General features: G+C 39.8%; 1 protein-coding gene across 3 annotated transcripts in view; it reads right to left on the bottom strand.

Moving 5' to 3' along the window:
* The window catches only part of EPHA4 (EPH receptor A4), a 142,522-nt gene that overhangs the window by 61,429 nt on the left and 53,445 nt on the right, over positions 1 to 27,648 (bottom strand). For all 3 annotated transcript variants that reach the window (XM_059928798.1, XM_059928801.1, XM_059928800.1), the window contains exons 4-5: positions 19,010 to 19,165; positions 1,010 to 1,348 (exon numbers count right to left, since the gene is read on the bottom strand). In XM_059928798.1, coding sequence (XP_059784781.1) covers positions 1,010 to 1,348; positions 19,010 to 19,165 — 495 coding nt within the window. The remainder of the gene's footprint in view (positions 1 to 1,009; positions 1,349 to 19,009; positions 19,166 to 27,648) is intronic.

Here is a 27,648-nt window from a genome sequence, read left to right on the forward strand (position 1 = left end):
AAGAGCTTCACAAAAGGATAAAGCACAGTCCTTTTTTCCTCCTCCCCTTTAAATCCCCAGAAATAAATAACATGGAGGTGGCAATGTGAAACATGTGGTAGAAATCCAGAATGGAAAATTATCATGAGAAAGTGTGGAAACTTCTTTGGGGGAAGAATGGGAGTAAGTGGGTCAGGAGCAGAGCCTAGAAATCTAGATTCTAATTCACACTTTGGAATATCTGATATTCAAGATTGGATAACAGTTCTGCAATTAGCTCAGCAGAAACTCTCCATGAACAGAAAATGCTTTCCTGTCATCTGAATTAGAAGAGGAAAGTGATGCAGGAAACAAGGTAAATTAACTCTCCTCCTCCACCTGTCAAGTGTGAATTTAACTATGAAAGTGGCTACAAAAGTAGGATGTGTTTGAAGGAACACTTTGTCAACCACACAGAGCAAGCTACCCATTAAACCATTCATTGTTCACAGGCTTACCACCTGGTGATTCCAATAAAGACCCGTGTCAATTATTTTTTAATTTTTAAAATAAAAAAACAAGATCAAAACTACATCCACTAATGCTGTTGTTGGAAAATACAGCAAATGCCCATATAGCACTCTTGTGTTGGTAAAAATCAATTTTATATTCCTAAATAATATGTAAATGAGCTGATATCTGACCATGACCTTGTGATTAAAATGGCCAAGACGCATCCCTTACAAGAGAAGTCTAGCATGGAGTGACCCAACTCATGTCATCTGTTTTCAACCAGACACTGTCTTAGCCTTCATTTAATCTCCACCACCTAGTACAATGCATGTTACGCAGTTGGTAGCCAAAAAAATATCTGCTGAATGAATAAACAGCCTTCTAAGTATCTTTTGTATTATAATGCAGCTCACAGGTTTATGATTAGATCCCTGTAGTTCTTCTTCAACTGGAGAACTTTAGCATCCTTCATGGATATCAACACAAGCTCTTTCTCCATAAATGTTTAGATAAACGATAAAGTGGATCCAATCCCTACCTGCTTGGTTGGTGGTCACAGTGACGGACACAGACTGGTCTGGGCTAGGGTTATACTTGGACACGCCATTCACTGCCCAGATTTCAAACGTGTAGTTGGTATGAGCCAGGAGGTCAACGATGGAGACCTTGGTGGACTTCAGTCCGTTCTGCTGCGGGGTGTAGTGGACCCCACTTCCACAGGGTCGGCACTTGCTGGAGTCACCCGTTCCACATTTCTTGCACACGACATTGTAGGAAATATCCTGGCGGCCACCCGTGTTCTGAGGACTGCTCCATTCCAAGTTCACTGAAGTCTCGTTGACATTTGAAATCAAGTTTAGAGGAGCAGATGGTGGACCTGGAGAAAGAAAAAGAAAAAAACAACAAAACATACTATCACACCAAGAATTGAAACTAGCCTCTGGAACCTCATGGAGCTTATATTCTTCTCTGCAGCTACCAGAAGCAAGATGGGCCTGTTTGGCAAAGAAAGCCAAAAGCAAATCAAGCCAGCAAAAATCTTTTAAAAGAGCAATATGATAGGGAATTCCCTGGCGGTCCAGTGTTTAGGAGTCCATGCTTCCTCTGCAGGGGGCACATGTTTGATCCCTGGTTGGGGAATTAAGATCCCACAAGCCGCGCAGCCAAAAAAATTAAAAAAAAAAAAAAGAGCAATATGATTGAAGGCTGTATGTGTGAGTGTCATTCTCCTTCCTGAACAAACAAATGTAACATTGACTGCCACTCTGAGACTTGAAACAATTCTACATCAAATGGGCTCCAAGCCTGACTTTCCCTCTGAAGTGGCCAGGCTTTTTTTCTCATAACTTATCTAGTCTTAATCTAATCATCTGAAAGATGGGTATACGAATATGTTTCTAATTCCCAGGGCTGTTGTGGGACTCTGGTAAATTAATGGTTATATACCGCTTCTGAAGATAAATGATGATTCCTAAGTACAGTGCGTCATCAATATGGAATAAAATTAACTACACTGTATAGATACGCCTCTTCAGTCTGACATGGCAGTTGAGAGTTAAGCTGTTTATGGGTAATTAAGTAGGAACTGGTTTAATGTGGTTGCAGGGATGTCGAAGGTACAGTTGTTGAGAAATCTCAACTCCAGGGCAGGGATTGTGCAAAGACTCCCAAGACCCCATGTCCTGTCCTTCAGCTGACCAGGGCTGCACCAGGCTCTTCTTATGATACACATTTCCACTGACGTCAAAGGTTTCCAAAATATGTCTGGTGGCAGTGGCTGTTTTGAAACAGAACAACTGATTGCAAACAACATAAATGGCTGGTTTAAAAATAGTAACAATAAATAAGGCCACAGACTCACGATGAACCATCTCGATTCTTGCTGTAGATTAGTCTCTATGCCAAGATGTTGTGACACAAACTGTCTTCAGGGAGAAGAATCAGGGTGAAACAGAAACGGGGGAATTTTTCTAGTCTGAGCTGATTCCAAAGGTCTAAAAGATACCTGCTGCACTGTAAGAAAAAAATATTGACTCACTGCAACAATTGGAAGGTTCTCTCTTTTCTTTCCTCTTTCCCATTTTGGTGTTCCAAGAAAAGAGCCAAAGCAAGTTTCAATGACAATCTGAGGCTTCTTGCTTATTGTTTCTATTCTACTTCTAATATATTTGTAATGACTGCTTTCAGGGAAATGTGTCCATGTTCCCCAGAAAAAGGAGGTTAACCGGAAACCTGCATGAGGTCAGGAGACGCTTTACCTAGTCAACCATAACGGAATATACTGTTCCAGACTAGCCATTGCCAGAGAATTGGAAGAGGTAACTTTTACGAATAAGGAGTCATATTCAGTATTTACTACTTAGTTCACAGTGATGAATGGCTAAAGGATTTTGGTAATAATATTGAATAAGGGTAATTCACTCTCCTTTTCGCTTTATACAACTTAATTGAAGACTTTATTTTAACAAGGTAAGCAGGACCTCCCCATCTCCCTGGGAGACTAATTACCGACAACCTCTCTCTCTCAGTGTTAAGACCTGGTCCCCATCCTGAGAACTTAAAGGAAAGACAGTGCTGTAAAATTTGTGTTAAAGGTAAGATTGCCCCCACAGAAGTCCTCAGAAAGAAAGCACAAATTTCCTTCTTGTTTAGACTCCAAATTTATATCTTATGGTCCTTAGTAGAGTGATGGAAAACAATAGGATTAAGTAAATGTTTTTTTGAATAAATGATTAGAGCTATTTGAAATCACAGACTCCTAGAGCCAGATAAGATGTTAAAGATCATTTGGCTAAATAGTCTTATTTTATAGATGAGGAAATTGAGAGTCAGAAAGCAGAGCTGATAATACTGAAAGTTCATGCAACCTAATTAGTGACAGAGTCCAACTAAAATCCCAAAGTACTAACTCCCACACTCTGGGGTTATTTCCACATTAAAGGTAAAATAACAACAAAATCAGTAGCTTCTCAGCTGCATCACACGGGGAGATCAGCTTGGTGCTCTGTGACCACCTAGAGGGGTGGGATAGGGAGGGTGGGAGGGAGACGCAAGAGGGATCGGGTATGGGGATATATGTATACATATAGCGGATTCACTTTGTTATACAGCAGAAACTAACACAACATTGTAGAGCAATTATGCTCCAATAAAGATGTTAAAAAAAAAAAAAAATCAGTAGCTTCAGCCGAAGTTTGAGAGGTAAAGATAGGAAAAGGGAAGGTGTATCTTCAATCCTGTTCAAATTCTGTAGATGTTTCTTTCCATCATAGTGAAATTGATTGCTAGTCTGCTGCTGAAGTTGACCACAGCTTGGTTCATAAAATGGGTCATGCCACTGGTTCTTATTTTGCTGTGACTTTCAGGGTTAAATACGAGTGACTCTTAAATCCATTAACCTCCTCGCCAAGGTTCCTAGTCCACTTTCACATGGGAAAATGTGACACAATGAATCAAGCACAGAAGCAAAAAGTCAGTAATTAGTATGTAGGACGGGGCATGGCAGTGTCTAAACAGAGAAGAAATGGAGCAGAAAACTAAGTGGTCACAGGACTCAGAGATATAACGCTGCCACGTGAAAAAAAATACAAAGATGCTGCAGGGTTTCAAAATGGAGGGCTGGCATGAAAACAAGACGCAGTGCGGAAGAGCCTTCTTCCTTTGGTCAGTGATTCTTAAAGAATCTACCCTGGGGCAAATGCTCAACAGAAGACAGAGAACTAAGCACGTTCAAGTTCAATGCTGCCTCCATGAATGGTCTGGTGAGTCGTACTGCATATGTTTTATGTTTTGTTGCCATAAGGAGTGATGGTTACACGGGGGCATAAACCTGGGAAAGCACACTTGCTTTTTAAATTAAAATCACAGTGGTGGTTGTATTGTATTTGAGTTTTTTCTTTTTAAAAAATTTTTGCCAATTAGAAGATGGTAAACACATCACGTGTGTTTCCATGTATAGGGAAGGGCCATCTCTTCCTCAGAAAAGAAAGTATCCTCTTCTCAAGAAAATGAAAAAAAAGCATGGCCTTTAATACAGCCAAGTCAATCTGGGCCCAATGGTCATACTTAACAGCAGCATCTTAAAATAATTACCTGTAGAGAGGACTAAAGAGAATAAAACAGGCAACATGAGTAACACTGAGTTTTCTCAATAAACACAAGGCATCCAGAAGGAAAAAAACTTAACTCTTAGATTATCTTGTCTTCTTTTTTTTTAAGTATTGAAACCCAGCAGGACCCTGTAGGGCCTTCCTGGGGACAGATCCCCATGGCCCCTCTCTCTTGTTTGTAGAAAAGCTTTAGCCTCCTAGGCCTTCCCCGAGTTCCAAAGAGCAAATTTAATCAGAGAAGTGAGAATATGCAGAAACAAAGGAAAACAGTCAAGCAAGACAAAATAATAATAGTTTAGCCATAAAACAAAGTCAAGGACCTTTAATTCCTCCTCAGGGGCTACAGATAATATCCTGAACCATAACCTTGACTTGTTCTGCAGATACTAAAACCCCCATCAGGTACAAGAAGTTAATTGCATGCTGACACAAGCACTAGACCCCAGGCCAGTTGGAACCAGAAGGTCGATGACTGAGATTCCCAAAACATCACCCTGTTACCTCACCGTCAACCAATCAGAGAATTGAGCATGAGCTGATCACATACCCCGAGACTCTCTCCCTCACATTGTCTTTAGAAACCCTTCCCTGAAAGTCATCAGAGAGTTCCAGTCTTTTGAGTATTAGCTGTCCATTCTCCTCACTTGGGGCCTGGCAATAAATGCTGTACTTTCCTTCACCACAACCTTGTGTCAGTAGATTGGTTTTGCCACAGGTCAGGTGAGCGGGCCCAAGCTTCGTTCGGTAATAGCATCACATCTAGATACTTAGGAACAATTAAATTTCTGACAAATGCTTGCCTCTCTCATCAGAAGTATGCCCACCTCTAAATGTCTCCAATTTCAAATATGAGATTTATAACTAATAGGGATAATCGTACCATTTAATTTTCTAGTCTCCATATTGACATCGTATGTACCAAGCATACACCAACATCAGGTAGCTGCAGGTCATTGTGAATTATAGGGTTTTATGTCTTCCCAAACTGCCCACTACTAGCCTCAATGTAGGACTGGCAGTAATCCTGCTTATGAGATTATTCCATATTCAGGGCATTATGTCTATTTCCTATTCTGTTTGGAACATGTAAAGGGGTCTTGCTAATCGGACACCCAGTACATATCTGTTTCATCACAGTCTGTGTGCTCCTCAAGAGAAGAATTGATGTCTTCCTCATTTCCCAGTATCTCCCATGATTCTTAGTTCAGAGCAAGCTCAGTATACTTTTGAGGAGTCATGAATGACCGGATGGAAAGCTAACAAGGTCCTCTAATGCATCTTCTGCCCATCTACCTACAATGTTATTTTAAGCCTGTGAATTAATACAAGCTTCTCTGAGATAAGGCTGTACTAGCCAGCTTTTCACATACTGATTCATTACCATTAAGCCCTGTAAAGGACTATCTCAGTGTAGCTAGTTTAATTCAAGTTCCTCTTTTCTACATTTTAAAAGTACTTTGAAACAAGTAGGGACGGCTATGTATCATATAGAGGTGGTTTCTTCTGTTAGGAGGGACTGTGGAGTCATTCAATTACTCAACAAATATTTATTGTGTCCAGTATTTGTCACCTGCTCTAGAGGAGGGAGGAAAAAGAAATATTCTGATTCATTTTGATACTTTCCTGGATAGTTGAAGGAAGGGGCAGGAAATCAAAGGGGGAAGGAAGAGACTAAAGGAAGTTAAATATGGACTATGTGAGCACCAGGAAGATGGAAGGGCAAGTACTCTCTCCTCTCTTGTTTTTATAGCTCCACAACCAGCCAGTATGGCTGGAAATGTAAAATGTGGGCTCTGTCAATTGAAGTTTTGTTAATTTGGGATTGGTTATTATGACTTTTCTTCCTCCATCTTGACTTCAGATAATGATTTCTTCAGGCATGAAGCTATGGAAAACTTTATCTCTGAAGACAGTTAATTTTAACGGTTTCATGGGCCTTTTCCTTATTAGCCTTTATAGAAGTATGGTTTTTCTTTTTTTTTTTATTAATTAATTTATTTATTTTAGGCTGTGTTGGGTCCTCGTCTCTGTGCGAGGGCTTTCTCTAGTTGCGGCGAGCGGGGGCCACTCCTCATCGCGGTGCGCGGGCCTCTCACTGTCGCGGCCTCTCTCGTTGCGGAGCACAGGCTCCAGACGCGCAGGCTCAGTAGTTGTGGCTCACGGGCCCAGTTGCTCCGTGGCGTGTGGGATCCTCCCAGACCAGGGCTCGAACCCGTGTCCCCTGCATTAGCAGGCAGACTCTCAACCAATGCGCCACCAGGGAAGCCCTGGTTTTTCTTTTAATTTTACTTTTATGAGCAAAATTAAGACATTTTAAAATACAAATCAATCAAATACTGAAGTATATTTAAGGGGATAATAAATATCCTTCCTTTACATTTTTGGTTTTATTTGCAAAACCTGCTTGATATTCACATATAAGCCTAAGGTTCTCTCTTCCTGCATCAAAGAATGGGGCTAGTGTGCTAAACTATTTTAAAGTTCTCATGTTTAGAGTGCCTTTCACATTTTTAACATAATTTAGTGGCATGGGTAATAGCTTAACTACTAGAACAAGAAGTCAAAGGCAATAACCCTTAACTTACTAACCCTTTAGAACAACATTCAACAAACCTCTGTAAAGGGTCAGATAGTCAATATTTTAGCCTTTATGGGCTATATGGTCTCTCTAGAAACTGTTCAACTCTGCATGGTACCTTGAAAGCAATCATAGACAATACCTAAACAAATGCATATGACTGTGTCCCAAGAAAATTTTATTTGCAAAAACAAGGGCAGCTGAATTTGACCCTCAGGCCATAGTTTACCAAGCTCCGCTACAGGGACTTTGATAGAGCAAAGCACTCTCTTCCCAGAAAGATGATCACTCATAATTTTGCACATAATTCTAGGGACTTCAAGCATTGGGATCACACCCCTGATTTACACACTTATACAGGTCAGGTAACAACTCTGGTTTCTGAAGTCCAAGTTACACCTACTTTCTTTGATTAAGGAAGGAATAAAATACAGAAACTATTATGGCCTATTTTTTGGGTTTCTCATTGCTCTGACAGAAATGGCCTCTGTATTTCTTGCCACTGTGGATAAATTTAATGAACATCCATTTGCTTCACTGGTGTGAAAGACTTTCTGTATCGCACAGCAGGTACTGGTGGAAGGTGCTACAATGGGTAATTATTATTTTCTAGTGGGATGTCAACTTGCATTCAGTTGACAGGAGTTTGACAGTATGAAGTCCCCAAGAAACTGTAGCCAAATTACAGCAGAAGCAAAGGACTATCGCATCATATCATGTTACATCATAAAAGAAATCTTGATCTTCCTTAACCTATCATGTGCTTTCCTCTGGGAAAAGACAAGCTTTCAGAAATGAACCACACACTATCTAGAGAAATTAAATGAATGTGACATTTAAGAAGGGCAATGTTCCAAGCATCAAAGAAAATTCCAGTAATTCCACAAATCATAATTCTTCCCTCCCATGTATTAGAGTAAAGTGTAATTCCTGAGTAATTTAGAAAACATACTTGATGGCTTATGCCAGGATTGAAAGTAGCCCATTTAGGACAACCTGATGTTTTACACATACACATGAAATCTGTAGGAGCCTTAATAAAATGGTTCAAAAAGGATCCGCCAACAGTAAATCCAAAGTCAAAAATACCTCCATTGTGAACTTGGAGTTCGTTATAAACCACCGCATGGAAAGTCTAGGTCAGGATAATTGCACCTTATGTACCCCATTCCAAAGTCACAAGTCAGGTAAAATTCACTTCTTTATTCTTAGAGCAAGTAACTGAAATTTCAGCAAAAGATGGAAACCCACTTTGAGAAATGCATCTAAAAGTAGGTTCTGCCAAAGGGTTTAAATCTATATGGACACAAGGTGAAATGTGCCACATAAACCTGAAATTTCTGTTACTTACAACAACTGGAATTAAAGTGCCAGCAGACTCCAGGACCAAAGGGTAAAAATAAGTCAAGTTTAAAACTCACATTGTTAGTAAAACTCTAAACATGCAACTCAAATTCTTTAGACTTGGTAGTTGTGCCTGGAATTCTGTCCCCTGGCTTCTTCACTAGCAGCCTCCTCCCCGCCTCCCCCGCCCCCTGGGGGGGTGTCTCAGCTCAAATCTCACCTGACCACTCTCCGCAAAGTGAAATTCTTCCCTTTCCTCTATTTTAACCCTGTCTCATGATCTTTTTTTTTTCTTTCTTGTGACAATTTTACATTATCTTGTTTATTATTCCCATTAAAACAGAAGCTCTATGAAAACAGGAATCTTTTCTCTTTTCTGGTTGATGAGCATCTTCCAGCCCTTAGAAAAATGCCAAAGGTGTAGTAGATGCTTACTAAATATCTGCTGAACAAGTGAATGAGTGATGATTCTTTAAGTCCAGTCCAGCTCACGCCTCAGAAGCGCCACAGCACTTGGGTATATCACATCGCAAAAGGCAAAGGTGATGGGGGAGGGAAAAAAGGCAATTACATGCTAAAAGTTTTCAAAAAAAGTCTGCAACCAGGGTTAGGAGATAGCTGCTAGGAAACCAAAGTAGCCAGGCTCAAGTATAAAGCAGCTTCCAAAGCTATCACACACTTTTAATACTTAGCTGATTTTTAATCACCATTTTAAAATTCAATGCCTGTGCCATGAAATTAATTCTGGATGTGGAAAGAAGCATTCCCCCAGAGCATGGGCAGAAACATAATTCTTGAATGATCAATTTCTTGACGCGCTACTGTCATGCTACTAAAATGCCAAGGCAACCAGGACAAGACAGAGCTTCCGAGGAAGAGGCACCTCGGGTCTTGAGTTCCATTTTGTAAGGCTTCATTAATCACGTACAACTTTTGGACTGTCAATAGTACTTCAGTGCCTTAGCTGTAAAACCCTGTAACCCTTCAGATAAGCCTTTGTTAATCTCTCTCCAGCTGAAAGACAGGTTATAAGGCAGAATAAACAGCTGGGGTGTGTAAGTTTTGACTCTGAAACAAAGTCCATGCACCCCCCCCACCCCCCGACAGTTATATATGTGTCACTACTAATTGCCTTCTCTCAGACTTTGCTGCCGTGGGTGAGTTTACATGAAGACTGCTGCTGGGACACCTCTTCCAAGATGTCTGCACAGTACATAACCTTTTATAGCGGCAGTTAGTGTGTTTAACAATGAATAGAGTCAAAGCAGAACTGCCCATTATTAAAAAACAGAACCATTCCAACACATCAATCACTTATTACTGTCACGAAAAATTCTTGGTTTCCTGTAGAGGTAACTCCTTGCTGAAATTTTGCTACCACCTATTTTTTCGGTATATCTATTTTTCCTATTCTACACCCAGGAACCATCTGTCTTTTCTTTACTAGGTTAAATGCAGTTGGAGTTTCTTTATTTTAAGATGACTAGTTTATGGCTGAAGTGCTTTATACAGTTAACCCTCAGTTATCCATGAAGAAGTTACAATATGAAAGACCACGAAAGTAATTTTTTAAAGAAATTTTTAAGTATTTTGTTTTCGAATTAGCTAGCCTGTGAATTCATCTCTTGCAAAGTCCTTTTTCATCCTTTATCTCATTTAATCCCCATAATAAAATCTGGCAGAAAAGTATTTGTTACCCCAAAGCAATCTGATGACCAAAAACTAAGATATGAAAAGTGAAGCAACTCACCCAAATTCACACAGCTGATATGTGCAAAGATAGGATCAGAAAGCCTGATTCAAAGGCTAAAACAACCCCCTTCCCAGAGATACGGACAATTCAAAGGAAAAATGAAGCGTATCTACGAATTCTTTGTGAACCCAGCTGTGGACCCAGTGTTCTCACATTTCTCCTGGCTGCCCTGCCCTTCAGGCTGAAGTTCGCTGGCATTAACCTCCTGCACGGTGCTCTTGTCTCAGCTGAGATATCCTCTCTGCCTGGTTCCTACATTCTACTCAAGAGTAGGAGCTTTTGTTAAAGATGCTTTCCTGGGTGGAAGGTCACGGGAGGGTGGGGGGCAATTCTATCTATGCAACAGGCCTCTCCCCTCAGTCCATCTTCTGCCGAGCTGTAGATGGCATGTAGAGCAAGAGTCAGCTATGACAGGAAAATCAAAATGCTGATGGCAGAGAAGCCACCCGCTTCTCGCCCCAGGGGATCTCAGGAAAGCGTCTAATTGACCTTGTTTCGCAGAAGCATGCTGGGTACAGCTGCTGTAGGACTTCCATGAGCAGTGTCAAAAGTGCCATCCGGAAAATGACGGGGCTCGGGTGACAACAAGCCATTCTTAATTATTCATGGTGGTGGAAAAATTGTAATAACCTGGCTAAATGACGCTGGCAGAAGGGTCAAGTCTTTCACTTGGGCACACATTCGTGTTCCTCAAACATATGCATTTTCCGGCTGAATCCACATTGTATTATTAATCCCGATAAACGGTCCACATTGGACTGTTTATCTATATAAAGCTAGAAGTGGGTTGGAGGACAATGCGGAGGCTAAAATAGCATTTTTGAAAAATAACTCAATGAGCTGATATCTGATCTTTATTGAATACCTTAGAACTTTAAAAATTTTACCAAACGGCAAGTGATCAGCCTGGGGTCTGTCTAGTGCTTTCCATTAAGCACACTTGATGCTTTTTTTCCCCTTATATCCTTAATTGTCTTTAGACAAGAATCATGCACTTGGGTTCTTTAGAGGAAATTGTTTCTATTCACAGTCAAAATGCTGAAAGGTAACTTAAAAGGAAGAAACAAGGATGTGGTTTACTCACTAACTGATGTCAGACCTTGAGCTAGAGATCTAACTAAAGATGCAGCCTAAAAATGGAATGGGTAGAAGGCCGCATCTGAATCATGAAAATGTCTTTGGTTGTTTTGATCAGTTTTTATGGTCCAGAGGACAGGCACATTTGGTAGCCTATCAACTGGCTTAACAGGCAGTGGGACCATATGTTCTGCCTTAAAAACTACGTCACATGATCTGGAAAAGGGGGAGTTGGTGTCTTAATTGAGTTTTTGTCCTATGGAATGCAGCATGAAACTACACTCTAATATTGCAAATTTTATAAGTCACATGAAATAACCAAACCTTAGATTCAAGAATTTTCATAAAAATATGTTCTCAAAAAATGATTGATAACATAGACAATAAAATGTGAAGTGGTTAGGGATCAACCAATGGATCTTCTAAAACACTTTCATGAACAAACTTTAGGAATCTTTGGCCTTTATTCTCACTCTTCCACTAACTAGTCTGTCACCAACTGCACTCTCATTGATCAATTTCACAGAATGTCCTTCCTTCCCTCATTATGTTATTAGTTACCTGCAGTTCCAAAGCAAAAAGAAATATGCTTTTGGGTGGGGAAGAAATGTAGTTTACTTGAAACCGAAGGCTTCCTTTTAAGCTACGGTTCATAACATCAAAGCCTCCTGTTAGACATCCCTTCCAAAATCCCTTAGCTGGACTGTTAAGCATGTAAATCTTTGGGGTAGAGATGAACATCAGTGGAACCTTCAAAGGCTTGCTGGAAAATGGATATGAGATTTCCAAAATTAAAGCACTTGAAAAAAAAAAAGTCTCTCTCTTCTCCTGACCTTGGAAACAAGTAAGGACGATGTTATTTTAATTTGCATTCAAATGTTAACAACGCAGTCACACAGCACCACTGGGATCCATATTGGGTTTCCACTGAAGATTGCTCATCATTTCATTATGGTTCATTATGTTGATAACTGTCAGAAAGCATTAGAAATGAGGGCTTTGAGTAATAGAACTGAAATGGTAATTTTAAAACAATACACTTTCTAGAGGAAATACAGTGGTGCGATAAATTCAATTAGAAAAGGCAAATGTAAAGACAAAGTAAGTGACGCTTTGCCGTTTGGAGCTAGACTGTTTCAATTTCTTGATAACCTAAACCTGCAGAAAGCTTTCTCAAATCAGGACCTTTCGTCATAGATCTTGGTAAATTTGCCCTCATTAGCACTGAGCTCCTCCAGTACAAATTATCTTAAAAGCTGCAATTTTGGAATATTTTAGGCCACATCTAAGTATCAATCAATCACTCTTTGTTTGTTTGGCATAGCTGACTGAATTATTCAAGGCCGTTTACTTACAGACAGATTCGTGAAGGCCCTTCAAGTTGGCAATCTAAAATAATAATCTCTTATTTACAGAGTGCCCCCAATCATGAGGCTCTAATAAGTTTCATCAAACAAGTTAAACAAAGAGGACCCAACAGCACAAGGACAGATTTCCAATTGAAAAGTACGGAAAACTACTCCCGTAATGGGGCTCAGAAGTAAAAGAGGCAAAATAACAAATCAGTTATTTCTTTCCAGATATACAAAGCCAATTTGCCTTTTCACAAGGCATTTTTTTCCAGTACATTTTGAAACACAATGAAGGATTGGAAAGTTACCTTAAATGTAATACTGGTTCGGTCCTCCAAAGGGGGAAAAGAACACCCACTAGAATCATTGAACGAGCAACTGAATGACTAAGGCATCAAGGTCTTCCTGCACTGGTCTCCCAGCACTGCTGATTGCCAGACTACATTCCCCACTACGTGGAAAGGTAAAGGGAAGGGGAAAGAGATCTGGAGGGGAGGGGTTGGTGATCATCAGAGTTAAAGGACATTGATTTCATTGATAAAAATCATACTGACTGGTCGGAATGGCCATCATTAAAATGTCTACAAATAATAAATGCTGGAGAGGGTGTGGCGAAAAAGGAACCCTCCTACACTGTTGGGGGGAACGTAAATAGGTGAAGCCACTATGGAGAACAGTATGGGAGCTCCTTAAAAAACTAAAAATAGAGTTCCTGTATGATCCAGCAATCCCACTCCTGGGCATATATCCAGAAAGGACGAAAACTCTAAGTCGAAAAGATATGTGCTCCCCATGTCCACTAGCACTATTTTACAATAGCCAAGATATGGAAGCAACATAAATGTCCATCCACAGATGAATGGATAAAGATGTGGTATATATATTCAATGGAATATTACTCAGCCATAAAAAAAGAATGAAATGCTATTTGTAGCAACATGGATGGACCTAGAGATTATCATACTAAGTGAAGTAAGTCAGAGAAAGACAAACATCATGTGATATCACTTATACATGGAATCTTAAAAAAATGATACAAATGAACTTATTTACAACGCAGAAATAGACTCACAGACATAGAAAACAAACTTATGTTTACCAAAGAGCAAAGGAGGGGAGAGGGATAAATTGGGAATTTGGGATTAACAGATACACACTACTATACATAAAATAGATAAACAACAGGGACCTACTGTATAGCACAGGAAACTATATTCAATATCTTGTAATAATCTCTAACACGCACACATATATATATATATATATATATATATATATATATAAAACGGAATCACTTTGCTGTACACCTAAAACACTGTAAATCAACTATACTCCAATTTTTTAAAATCACATTGAAATTTCTTCTAAGAAACGGTTCATGAAATCAAAATCCCTTCATCAGCTTAGATGGCATCCTTTTATGTATGGAGGCCTGCGTGTCTGCCTTGCTGGCAATGTCACCAAAAACCCTGTTGACTTTCTTGACTGATGTCTGTGCCTAAAGGGAACACTGACATTTCCACTCTTTGGCTGTAACCTAGTAACATGGTAGAGACTCCACAGTGCCTGTGTTTGATTATGCAACTCCAAACCAGGTTGGATTTTCTTCATCTGGGAGACAAATGAAGTACTCGATTTCCATTAAGGGAGAATGTTCAGAACCCTTGAAATATCTCTCTAGAGTCACCAATGAGCTGAAGAAATGGCCTGAAAGTGACAAGGACAGAAGAGAGGGTCTCCCATCACATGCGATCCATCAGGGAGGCTCTAAATTCCTACTGGCTAAAGGTGGTCCACAGACCAGCACCATCAGAAGCATCTGGGGACTTGTTAAAAATGCAGAATGTCAAGCCTGACATCTCCTACCAATCCCTAGGTGTCTTTCATGTGATTCTACGCACATTCATGTTTAAAAAGCATTGTTCTTACTCTCTATTCTAACAGGTACAGATTATTTTCTTGAAAATGTTCACATGATGCCTCCATTGAAAACTGCCTATCTTACTCACAGCCATTTATGCTAAGCTAACCTAACCAGAAGATCCATCCAAAGTCCTCCTAGACATAAAGTTTATTCTCCATTAAATTCTCTGAAGTTCTCCAGCAATGCCGACGGTGTGAAGAACTTCTTAGGCGTTTCCTTCTAAATTAGCCAATGCTGCTGGTATTCCTGGTCTAATCGTTCTCCAAGTGAACAAAAAACCTGATTTTACAAGCCAGTGGAGCAGAGTCTCTCTTTGGCTAGAAGAATGAGTCTCAGAGAGTGTGTTTTATTTCTTCATTAGTGTGCCGTCACAGTGAGCGATCACTAAACTCAGGGCTGCATAAGAATGTTGGGGTTAAAGACAGCATAATGAACAAAGAAGTCCCTGATTATCATGGCTGTCAGCACAAGGGAATTGGGTTTGTCACCTGGCTTAACCAACTGGGAAGAACTGATTAGAGGCTGGAAGCACTTTGAAAGGATCCCTGAGGTTTACGTTCCTTCCCATCCCCACATCTTGTCAAGAGAAGCCGATAAAGCTGGGGGTGGGGCGAGGGGGAAGGGCTTCATTCTGTGGGTTATTTGATCAAGGGGTTCTCTGAGAAACTCCCACTGTCTTCTCTATTGAAAAATCTACTACCGCACTGTCCAATGGAACTTTCTGTGATCGTAGAAATATTCTATAGCAGTGCTGTTCAGTATGGTCACCGCTAGCCGCATGTGGCTATTGAGCCCTGAAATGTGGCCATTAAAACAGTCATGTGTGCCTCGTGGCTACTGTCTTGGACAATGCAGGTCCACCGTATTCACCAGGATGGAAGAAATCTAGAAGGAGAGCCGTAGGCTAGAATAGATTCTAATTCTGCTGTTTAATTTACTAGTCTAGGGCTTCCCTGGTGGCGCAGTGGTTGAGAATCTGCCTGCCAATGCAGGGTACACGGGTTCGAGCCCTGGTCTGGGAAGATCCCACATGCCGCGGAGCAACTGGGCCCGTGAGCCACAATTACTGAGCCTGCGCGTCTGGAGCCCGTGCTCCGCAACAAGAGAGGCCGCGATAGTGAGAGGCCCGCGCACCGCGATGAAGAGTGGCCCCCGCTTGCCGCAACTAGAGAAAGCCCTCGCACAGAAACGAAGACCCAACACAGCCATAAATAAATAAATAAATAAATAAATAAATAAATAATTTACTAGTCTATCTGTTAGCAAAATATGGTCACCTCCCAGATTACCCCTATCTCAAAGAGGTCTTAAAGAGTCTTATGTAGTTAATATTTATTAAATTAAAAAATAAAACTTAAAAATTCCACTCTGTAGAGAAGTGGTCTCAACCTTGTCTGTACAGTAGAATTATGGGGGCAACTTTTGAAAATACTGATGCCTCAGTCCTACCCCCCAGAGCTTCTGGAGTACAGTACAGCCATTGGTAATTTAATCATATAGTCAAGTGAGAAAATCCCTTTAGAGGGGCAGTGAGATGCACTGGCTGTCTGCTGTGGAGGTCATTTGGGGAAGGAAGTGACCAGCTGGGGATAAAAGAAGAGAACAAACATTTATTAGATCCCTACCATGTGCCAGACCTTTGCAAATATCTTCTTGTTTAATTATTATTATTTTTTTTAATATTTATTTATTTATTTGGCTGCTCCGGGTCTTAGTTGCAGCATGCGGGATCTTCATTGCCACATGCGGGATCTTTAGTTGAGGCATGTGGGCTCTTTTAGTTGCAGCATGCAGGATCTAGTTCCCTGACCAGGGATTGAACCCAGACTCCCTGCACTGAGAGCACGGAGTCTTAACCACTGGACCACCAGGGAAGTCCCTTCTTGTTTAATTCTTAAAACCACCTCACAGGTAGATAGTGAGAATCCCATTTTATAGATCAGTAAACTGAGGCTTGGAGAGATTAAATAGCCTCTCAAGTGTGTGGTATTAACATCAGCACTGTGTTTCCTCTTAACTCAGAGTCGGAGAGATACAATAAATGCAATGATCTTGTTAGGAAAGTGTTAAGGATCACATATTGCTTTGGTATTTTCATGGGTCTCTTATTAATGACACAAAAAGCCACCACTCTTACGTTGTTGAAAACAATCTCTGAAAAATGCAAAAGTTACTTTCATGTTAAAACTTTCAGGTCTACCCATAGGCTAAAATCAATATTTTCTTTCTCTCATTTGCGTAGTCAAGGTAAAGCTAATAATTTACTCTTACAGAAACATACAACTCCAAGGGTTCAGAAACCACTTTTACACATATGGTAAACATAGCAGTAACTCAGGCATGTAGCAACCTTTGGGGTCTCCCTAAACTCCCACATAGCAAGCTGCAGGAATTAAGTGATTGGCCCATGGCCCCCTAGAATGCTAGATAACAGGTCAGAATCATAAGACTAAAAATACCTGGGAGAAAAAGCCAGGTTGTCTTGCCATCAGAGGTGAATTTTATGAGGTTCACAATCAAGCCCCAGCCTAGAGAAGACTTATCTGTATGGAAAGTAGGTGTTGGACTGCATGATGCAAATTGAGGGCAATTATCACACGGTCCTCCCACTATATTTCCCTTTGAGCTTGCTATTGTGCCCTAAAATCACAACTGGAGAAATGTTGGTAGTGGGTGTGGATAGAGGAGGAGAGTTTATTATTAAACTAATTGCACACAATGGAACATTAGAGAAGAATATTTAGATTGGAAAAGAAACAGGCTGGGACTTGAGCATATCAAATATACGTGGCATCTAGAGAAAGTACTTAGTCTATGGAAGGAACAGAAAAAGAAGATGAGGAAATCTTTGTCCAGTTATGTTTACAACTAAGCCTGGCCCTAATATACTCCTTCCCTCTGGAAATTTGTGCATGAGCTAGGGAAGAGGGCAAGAGTGCCTCCCAATAAATAGAAACTGTGTGAGTCTTCTGGTCTTGCAGCACCATCACCAAGCTGGGGTGGAGTCTTGGTCACGACCCCTAACATCTCTGAGCTGGCAGTTACCTCACCTCTAAAATAAAGATAATGTCTATCTCGTAGATTGTTATCATATGAGCCCTATGATAAAATTAATCAAAAGTGCCTAATGCATTACCTGGGTATAATGATAAAATGGTTGTTGTAGTTATTATGACAATAATTATTATCCTCTCTGGTTATGAAATGAACTCCTGAGGGTACAGAAATTTCAGTACAAATTTGGGATGGCCCTGAAGTTTCTCCGCTCACTCCTTTTAAAGGTGGTCCTTGACTGGGCTAGACAATGGCCCCCCAGCTGACCCAAGTGACTCCAAACCAGAAAAAAAACTGCTATTTGCAGTGATGTTTACAGGCCAGCCGAGATGGAATGTACAGCAGTTAAGGAACAAAATAATGAAAGTCCTAATGACAGTAAAAGCTAACATCTATCAAGTAGCATGATTTTATGCATTTTACATAGTATGTAAATAACATGAGGGTACTGAGTAGCAACAACCATGAGGGAGGTACTATTATTAGCCCATTCTACAGATGAGGAGACTGAGACTTAAAAGGCTAAATAGTCATTTGGGTACTAAATGGTGGGCTGGGAAGCAAAGCCAAAACTTGTGGAAAGCTCCTGTGCCTGGCCACTCAGCTCTGTCCCTCCAAACACAGGTTCAGTCAATGAGAACACAGGGGTAGAATACCTGGGCCCACCACTCCCTGTTCTGGTCAAGGTCATAGCCATTGCAGGGTCTGTGAATCTCAGAGTATGCATGAAAGGAATGTCAACCCCCAGAAACACTGTCCATATAAAGTGCGAGAAAGGAGTTCTTTATTCCCCTGCATACCGAGGTACCAACCCCACCTATTCCTTAACCCAGCATGTGTTCAGTGCCTATCGTTAAACAAGCACTTATTAGGATCCAGGTCTAAATGTTATGAACACAAAACTATGAGGAAAGAAGGAAGAAGGGTAATGACATTGCAAGCTATCACATCAGTGCACAGAACTGAAACCACTTGCCCACATGTGATCCCATCCTATACCTGTTTCCCTTGCAGCTGTCACGCTTCCCCAAGAGTCCTAGACGAAACGGTAAAGCCGTTTATAAATTCCAGTCTCAGCTCTAATTACACTGTCAGACAACCCCTGAATGTTCAATCTCTGCTCCACCAAGTCGTCTGTTGGCAGCTGTGCATTTTGAAGGCGACAAACTCAGTGAGAAAGAGCCTTTCTTTTCCTAAGGATTGCCCCTGCTCTGACTGAGAAAAGATGCATGTTTCATTTCATTTGCCCCCTGCATGGTTATCCTGGGAGAAGGCCTGGCAGTGCCCTGCTAGGTGGAAATGAAAGCTGTTGGCATCTAAGAAACGGGAGATGAGCATACAACTTACGGGTGCAGGGCATGGAGGCGGCATCGTTGTCGGCTCTGAAAAAGCCTCGGTCACAGGTGCACGATGTGGCTCCTTCCCAGACAGAATAGCTGTGTGGGGGACACTTGGCACAGCTGGCGTCCGTGGACAGGGCCTTGTAATATCCAATTTTGCAAGCTAAAGGAAAGCAGAAAAAAAAAAAAAAATCAACATAAACCCCTGATAACATAGCAAAGCGAAATGTTACCTCCTTGATTCAGAAGACAGGAGACATTTTTGCTAATCACTAGTGAGCATCTGGCTTGAGATGCAGGTAAAACAACCCAAAACATTTGTTGATAACAGTCACTCTTTAAGAGCCATTAACATTACGGTCGGGTGGCAAAGCCCTGTGGAAAAAAATTTCTTAAAACCGGTTGTGTCAATAAAAGCACAGCTAAAGTTTACCCAGCGCTTCCTACATGCTTATATGCAGGATGCCGTTTGATCCTTACAGCGCCCCTTTTCCACAGGCACTGTTACTAGTCTTACCTTGGAAATGAGGAATACCAGCTTTGAGCGGTAAACTGTCGGCACCAGACCGTGCATCTGGTAAATGTCAGGGACCAGCTTTGACTGCAAGTGTTCGGCCCCCAAAGCCTGTACTCTTGGCCCCGTGCTATGGAATCTGACAGCATGGTTTTGAACCAAATAGTTGGAAGTGTATCCCAGCGCCAACAAAAAATTGGTAGGTGATTATTTCCTAATTACGCTCAGCTACAGAGAGAACCAAAGTGAAAGACCAACAGAAGCAACCAAGCATAAAAGAAAAGAGTTGGTAAGACGTGGATCATGATTTCAGGGGAAAGTAATATAAACTACCCACAGTAGATTCTGGAATATAATATGTACAGACTTTTTTTTTTAAGATGGGCAGATGTTTTGCGTTCATTTTCAAATTCATAAAACCCTCATGTTTCCCCCTTCCTCCATTTTTCCAACACCGCCCTCCCTCTGCACACACAGCCCAAGTGGCTGGTGGAGAAAACATGGGCCATATAGTTCCTTATGTACCTGACACGCTTTCCATGACCTCATCTTTACAAACATCACACTGACACCGAGGACTGCTTCGACTAATGTGGAAAGACTCAATAATTCTGGGAAATCTCACAATAAATAATAATTAATAGCGTCTTTCTCTCCCTTTCTTTTCTCCCCTATGCCCTTCAAGATCACCTCCCAAATCTGTCTCAAACTCAAATAAAAATTGACCGACACCGTCCATATTAAACCCACAGTGACAAGGCCATTAAAAATAAAGTTATTTTATAAGACCAGAGGTACCATAAAAATGTGACAGTTACCCACAATCTTTCCAGTATGATTCATTCTCAGTTTTCTCCATTTATCACACACTTTGGGTATTTCTATACTATCAGAAATATCAGCTGGGAGAAGGGCCTTTTCCATCAGCGTGACCACCGCAAGAGACCAACCGCGCCAGCAATCAGCAGATTTTATTCAAACCAGTAGATAAAAAGAGATCCACAGAACTATGTGATTCCCTGAGGAGATATGGCCACGTTCCCTGTCTCGTTACTCATCCATCAAACATCCGTACGGCTTCCAGTTGAAGTCTGTTCCCCCATCCAGCACATCCTGTTGGTATTTTCTTAATCATGCTCTGGTAACGGCAAGCGGAAACGGAGTTCAGCAGAAGCTCCAGAAAAGCACGCAGTTACTTCACCATTATTAACTAAAGTTGTTTATGGAATTTCCTTTAACGAGCCAAAACTTTATGGCGTGTGGAGCACCCACAATAAAAGCGCTCAGAGATCAATCTCTCCCTTATTTGCTTTTGGCTGTCACTGGACCGGAGCATCTTAGAAAAACAAGTTGCTCCAATGACTATGACTGAGATTTATGTGTCTCAAGTTTATACACATCATATCATTAGATAAGGTTCAACATGCAAGGTGCTTCTTGGTCACGCTTAAGATGGCCCTAGGGTTTCGATTAAAATCAAAAACTCTGGCTTTGGCAGGTAGAAGCACCGAGGGTCAAACTTGGTCTTCCCACTTCAAACACAATGAGTCCTTGAACTTGACACAAACCCACTGGGTCTCCTGTCTCACTCAGTCAGTCACAGCCCACAAAGGAAACTTGAGGAAACCTGGTGGCTCGGGGCTGGGACGGCCAAGAAGGAATAAATTGCTTTTATTTTTTCACATCTGGATGTTGGAGGAAAACTTTCCACGGTCCTGCCTAATCCTTGTGCACCTTCGTTTCATCAGGCATCAAAATGTAAAAACTCACAGTGGGAGTAGGAGATTGACAACAAAATTGGCCTATGATTGATTCACTGCCATGTGAAAACAGAACACATTCAAAAACTTGTTAAGAAAAAAAAAAAAAGCATTGCTATTTCCTCCACTTCTATTCCAATAAGACTACTTCCAGTTAAAGAATTGGATTCCTAGTTCACAAAAATCAAATTGAAGGATATCTTGAATTTCCTAAAGTACAAAAATTAGTTGTGTATATACATGTTTATTTAAGGGAGAAATGAGTTTTCAATTTTATACTTCTTTTCTGTTTCCTTGAAGCTAGTATATTAATGTTACCAAGAGTAAGTATTTGTGAATTCATTTGGAGAATACAGAGTTTTATATCTATTTGGGAAATTGAAGGCTGCTGTTCTTTAAACACACTATTTTTACTCTCTTTTCCTCTTGCTTTTACAAGCGCAAGCAGAAAACACAAAATTGGCATTGTGCTATTCTCAGCAACCCTCGCTACCCTTAACACATTCTTGTGTCTTCAACTACATTAAGACCATGTTATTAATATTTCAGGATTCTTAGGAAGGATCTCTCAAAATACAGTAGTGGTTTTTCATGCACACAGCCATTTTGCTGCCTACATTCAAAATGACCTTCTAAATTGATGGCTAAGTACATCTCTTTGCTCTGTGTGGTTCACAGCCTTGCAGCGTTTGGTGCATGAATGTGTAAGTACATCCCATATTTAATCACCATTTATTTGCATCTTAAAATCTTCACTACATCTTTCATTCTAAACAAAACCCCCATGAAACGTGTATAGCAAGCATTGACACGTGTTATGATTTTCCGTCATTCTCTTTTGGGTGAAAACCATTACACTGTAATTTTGAATGATAGTGACTTGGTAAGCAAGTTTGGAGAGAGCCAAACTGTACACCCAAGACACGCCTTCCTTCTGCCCCGTTGCTGGTGAGGGTTCACTAGATGGGGTACAGAGAAGGAGTGCCTTACTTGACCTTTCTAAATATGCCATTGTGGGAAGATTAATTCACATGTGCCATGCAAAACTCTGAATCTTTTCCTTTAGCTTTGCCTTAATTAGTTCTTTCTGCTGACTTTAAATAAAAGAAGATAAATGAGGACAAAGAAGAGAAAGAAAAACTTTTCTTTCATTGGTTCACCCACTACTATAATGAGGTTGTATTTTAGGATAGTCTTCTGTAGAAGTTTCTTTGTGGAATATTTAAATATAACTACTTTTGGTTAAAAACAAAAACAAAATGGTTCTTAAGGCAAGGTAGTATCTTCAGGATTTCTTGGTGTATAGATGATTTGCATGAGGTGTAATGCCCAATTTCAGGAACTAGTGAAACCTACTCTTAAAAGATATTATATATATAGATGTTTGGTCATTTTTCTCCTTTTTAGAGAAATACAGAAAGATTGATCGCACCTGACTGCCTTTATAGTTCACGTTTAAACTAATTTAGTTTGTAAAAATAGCGACTAATAATATCAATTGTGATGATACATCCAATATTCGTTGAGCATTTATGGCGTTTACATGCAAATGAAAAAACTGAGGGTTTTAAGTAACTTGCCCAAGGTCACTCAGCTAAGTGGCGGAGTCAGCATCAGGTTCTTCTAAAAGTTTTTATGTAATTACACAGGGTTAAGACTGACTTCTAGCAAAATGTGACACTGATATAATTGAGTGGTGGGGAAGTACGGGTGGTCCCAACTTCCATGTGTCCCTCCAGCGCACCAGGTTGCTGCCTCGGTCAACCACATGTCTGTGACCCACTTTCCAGGTCCACACTGTCCAGAGTAACTACTGGCCACAAGCGGGCCCTGAGCGCTTGAAACGGGAGTGGTCCGAATTGAGACAAACTGTAAATGTGAAATACACAGGAGATTTCAAAGACTTAGTACTCAAAAAGGAGAACTATCTTATTAATAATTTTTATATTGATTACATATTGAAGCAACATTTTGGATATAATGAGTTAAATAAAATACCCCTAAATTTAATTTCACCTTTGAAACTTTACATTTTTTAATGTGGCTACTAAAAACCTTAAAATCATCTGTGTGACTTGCACTGTATTTCTATTGAACAATGCTATGCTAAAGTCTGGACTCTGAAGTCCAGACTTAACACACACACACACACACACACACACACACACACACACACACGTGTGTGTGTGTGTGTGTGTGTGTGTGTGTCTGTGACCACACACAGGCACTCTTGCAAATGCTGGGTGCTGACAGTGATGGGGGATGGGCCTTTACTCAAATTTACCCTGAGCCCACCTCTGGGAGGCTGATTCACTTCTATTTAAGCACTGCTCTCAGGCAGCTGGCTAATTTGAGAAAACCTAATTTGTGCTAAAGTACTAACAAATAAACATTAATGTGTTAAAAATTACCTTCCTGGGTAACAAATTTGCATTTTAATTTGGAGTCTCCAGAAGGTTAAAGATGAAATTCCAACAGTGGCTCCCTTGGGGCAATCTGAGCCATTTATGCAAACTGGTCCAGGGGGAACATTTGGCTCTGGGAGGCCTGTGGGTCCCTCTACCCTCATCATGTGGGTAGGATATTAGGCACACACTTCCAGACGGGTACTATGGGGAACTCTGCCTTTGGTGTACTGGATATACAGTATTTTCAGTACGCTTAGGAATTTATTTTAGAAATATCAAAGTTACGTAATGGCCATTATCAAATTAGTTTCTGATTAACTGTTCACTTGCTAGACTGTATATTATATGAATAACATAAAGCGTTTTTCCTAAGGGGAAAACAATCTGTCAAAGAGAGTTTCTGGGGGCTTCCCTGGCGGTCCAGTGGTTAAGACTCTGTGCTCCCAATGCAGGGGTCACAGGTTTGATCCCTGCTCAGGGAACTAATATCCCGCATGCTGCATGGTGAGGCCAAAAAAAAAATTTTTTTTAATTAAAAAAAATAAAATGTATAAAAAAATTAAAATAAAAAATAATATAAAATAAAATGAGGTCTCTAAAGAAGAGGTCTCTAAAGTTTCTGCTTTCAGGTTTTTGCAGAAATGTGCAATCCCCAGCCATCTTTGGGGAAGTTGTGAACATCAACAGATCCCCCATAGTACAGATGGGAAAACTGAGGCAGAGAGGTTAACGATCTGCCCAAGGCAGGGTTGGTTTTCTAACCTAGGCAGTGTAGCTTAACCTATAAATCAGGCTTATAGACCTCCTCATGCTTTTGAAATCTACAGGGTAAAGATGGACAATTGTTCCAGGGAAACGGGGCTCTGCTTTGGGACCATCCAACTATTCCATTCATAAATAGCAAAACACTGGCAAAACCACACTGTGCCAGTAACTGCATTCCACGACTGGTTTTCCTGATATGTGTTGGAAATAAAAAAATGGAAATTGAGTTTTTTAAGGAACCTTAGAGATCATCTAATCCAGGGGCGAGCAAACATTTCTGTAAAGCGCTAGATAGTAAATAATTTAGGCTTTGCAGGCCAAGAGGAAAACCAAGGATATTAAGAAGGTAATTACATAACAAGATAAAATTCTAAGAAATTTCTACAAAATTTTTTATTGATGAAATTCAGAATATAATAGTAACAATTAAGTGCTATTTATTAATGAGAAGAATGGAATTCCTATCTGGAGGGATAATATTTCACTTAATTGGAGTTCAAAAAAAGTGTGTCTTATTATCAAATTGATTGCAAATGTCATCTATAAAAATCATTCTTAGCTCTCACACCATAAAAGACAGATGTCAGGCCTGGGGCTCATACTTTGCCAACATTAAATCTAGTCCAACACACTCATTTTCAAGATGAATGACTTGCCCACCATTCCTTCTAGAGCATGCCAGGATTAAGTCTGGAATCTAAGGTTCCTTGATCTCTGTTACCCTGTAGTGTCTCCCTGAGTTCCAAGCAGTTACTAATCAGAGAAGTGATGGAATGCAGAAACAAAGGAAAAGCAGTTAAGCAAGATAGCTTGAACAATAGTTCAGAGATAAAATAGAGCCCTAGTTCCTCCTCAAGGGCTATACATGACAATCTGATAGACATCTTTGAGTTCAGTAGGAACTATGACGCCCACCCAGGTGGTAAATAGTAACTACAATGAGACCCCAGACTGGTTGGAATCAGAAAGTTGATGATTAAGATTCCTGGAACACCACCCTGTTACCTCATCACTAACCAATCAGAAGAAAGTCATATATCCTGCAGCAGTCACCCCAAATGTTGCCTTTAAAAACCCTTCCCTGAAAGCCAATTTCAAGTGAATGTACATATTATAGTACTGAGTCAAATTAGTTTTCCGGTAAGATGGTTGGTGGCAAGTTTACTCTTTTGCAGCAATGGTAAGAAAGTGATGTAGCCTGACTTGGGGGCTGATGTACTTATTAAATGAGACAATACCTAGGCAGTGAAGCACAGTGCCCGGTCTGTACTAACTACTCATTAAAAGGGTAACATATTATTACTACAGTGGGATATAACAGGCTGCAAAGGTGCAGATAATCCATATATTTTAAAAAAAAAATAAATAAATAAAACTCAAGTTTTTGTTTTGTTTTTGAACAGAACTGGGTATAATTTCAAAAACACTATGAGATAACGTGTTCGTTGTTTTATTTCCTTTGTTAACATGATGTGAAAAACCCTGGATTGAATTCTGTCTCATAGCATTGGCAACTTATTTAGTGATCATACACAAGATAGGTTTCAGGTAAAGTTTTATTTTTATTTTAAAAATATGTAAGAACATTTTTAAAATTAAGTAAATTATTGGGTTGGGTTTTGAGGTTTCTTTTTTCCATCAATAGTTTATGATGCAGACCATCTCTTTCAGCAAACCACAGTTCCATCCTATTCTCTACCCTCCAGCTCCTTCCATTGTTTCCACTCTTATCCTGGAACTAGCTTTCATAAAAAATAGACAAAGGGGAAGAAAATGACAGAAAAAATCTACACCGAAAATTGACTTGCTCTTTCAAGAACAGAATGCGGGATAATTCCATAAATAGGTAGGTAATTCTAAAATGTCAGATGCAGACAGTTTTCACATAAGATGCAGTAAATCCTCTAGAAGCAAGTTCACATAAAGCCTGCTAAACTTAAATTAACTCCATAAAAATTATTGAACACAAGTAAAAAGAATGCAATGGAGAAATAACTTATTATTTTCCCTGCTTGCCTCAAAAACACACAGTCTAATTATTTGAGGAGCTATTTGTCTTTGGTAAACTTGGAGGGAGTCAACGTGAACAGAAGAAATTCCAAAGAAGACAAAGTTCAACTAAACATGGAAAAGAAGAAAATGAATTAGTAGATTCAGCATATTAATAAGGCATAATTCCATTGCCAGAAACTGCTTTAAAAAAGCCTTCCTCTGTATGTATGTAAAGGTACTACTGACCTGAATGTACGTTGCTAGCTCCAAGCTGTGGCTACATCAGTTTGGGATTCTCTCTCATGGGGGAATTTTTAAGGGCTCCAACAAAGGCAATTAGGTTTCCAAATTTAGATGTAAGTGACTTGAGAGATAGGACAAATAAAGGGCTTCAGTGTTTTTGAAAGAGACAGAATCTATTCTGATCTAAAGCCCAGAGGTTGCTACCAGAATTGACCACAATGAGGCTAGAAACTTTAACTTAGTTTGATCTTTACAATTTTCTCTAAGATGGGAGTTAACATGAATTTATAATAAATCAGAATAGAGCATTGCTAGAAACAAATAAGTTATTTCAATTTTATAGGGGGTAACAATTTTAAAATAGAAGGCAGCACAGCAAACTGTAATCACTATATATATATATATATATATATATATATATATATAATTTTTTTTAATATGTAGTTTGTTAAATAAAGATTCTTTATTCTTACTTCTAACCCTTGTTCTTATGCTCCCATTTAGGACACTGAAAATTTGCTATATTAAAAAAAAACAAATCATGGATTTCAATATTGCCTTGAAAAACAATGAGACTATTTCAAGGAAACAATCTAATCCCCAGAGCTCTACAAATTTTGTGGATCTTTTCCTTTTATTTCATACTAAATTGAAGATATAAATTTGCATGGTTGAGCAGAACTTAATTGAATGATCTACAATAATGTTTTTAAGGCTTTGACAAAATTTAAGTTTATCTGCTTTTCTAATATGTAAAAGTTTATATTAGGAAAAGAAACAAATATAAGTTAAAAATCACAAATGTCTACAATATAAAGGAAAAAAAGTCAAGAAAAACAAAAACTTTAAGATGAGCTAAACATACAAAGTGTTTAATCACGGCTTTAAAAAAAATTTTTTTTTATTTTTTTTTTTTTGGCTGTGCCATGCAGCTTGTGGGATCTAAGTTCCCCGACCAGGTATT

The sequence above is a fragment of the Balaenoptera ricei genome, chromosome 7, assembly GCF_028023285.1.
Source record: "Balaenoptera ricei isolate mBalRic1 chromosome 7, mBalRic1.hap2, whole genome shotgun sequence".
Taxonomy (NCBI): Eukaryota; Metazoa; Chordata; class Mammalia; order Artiodactyla; family Balaenopteridae; genus Balaenoptera; species Balaenoptera ricei.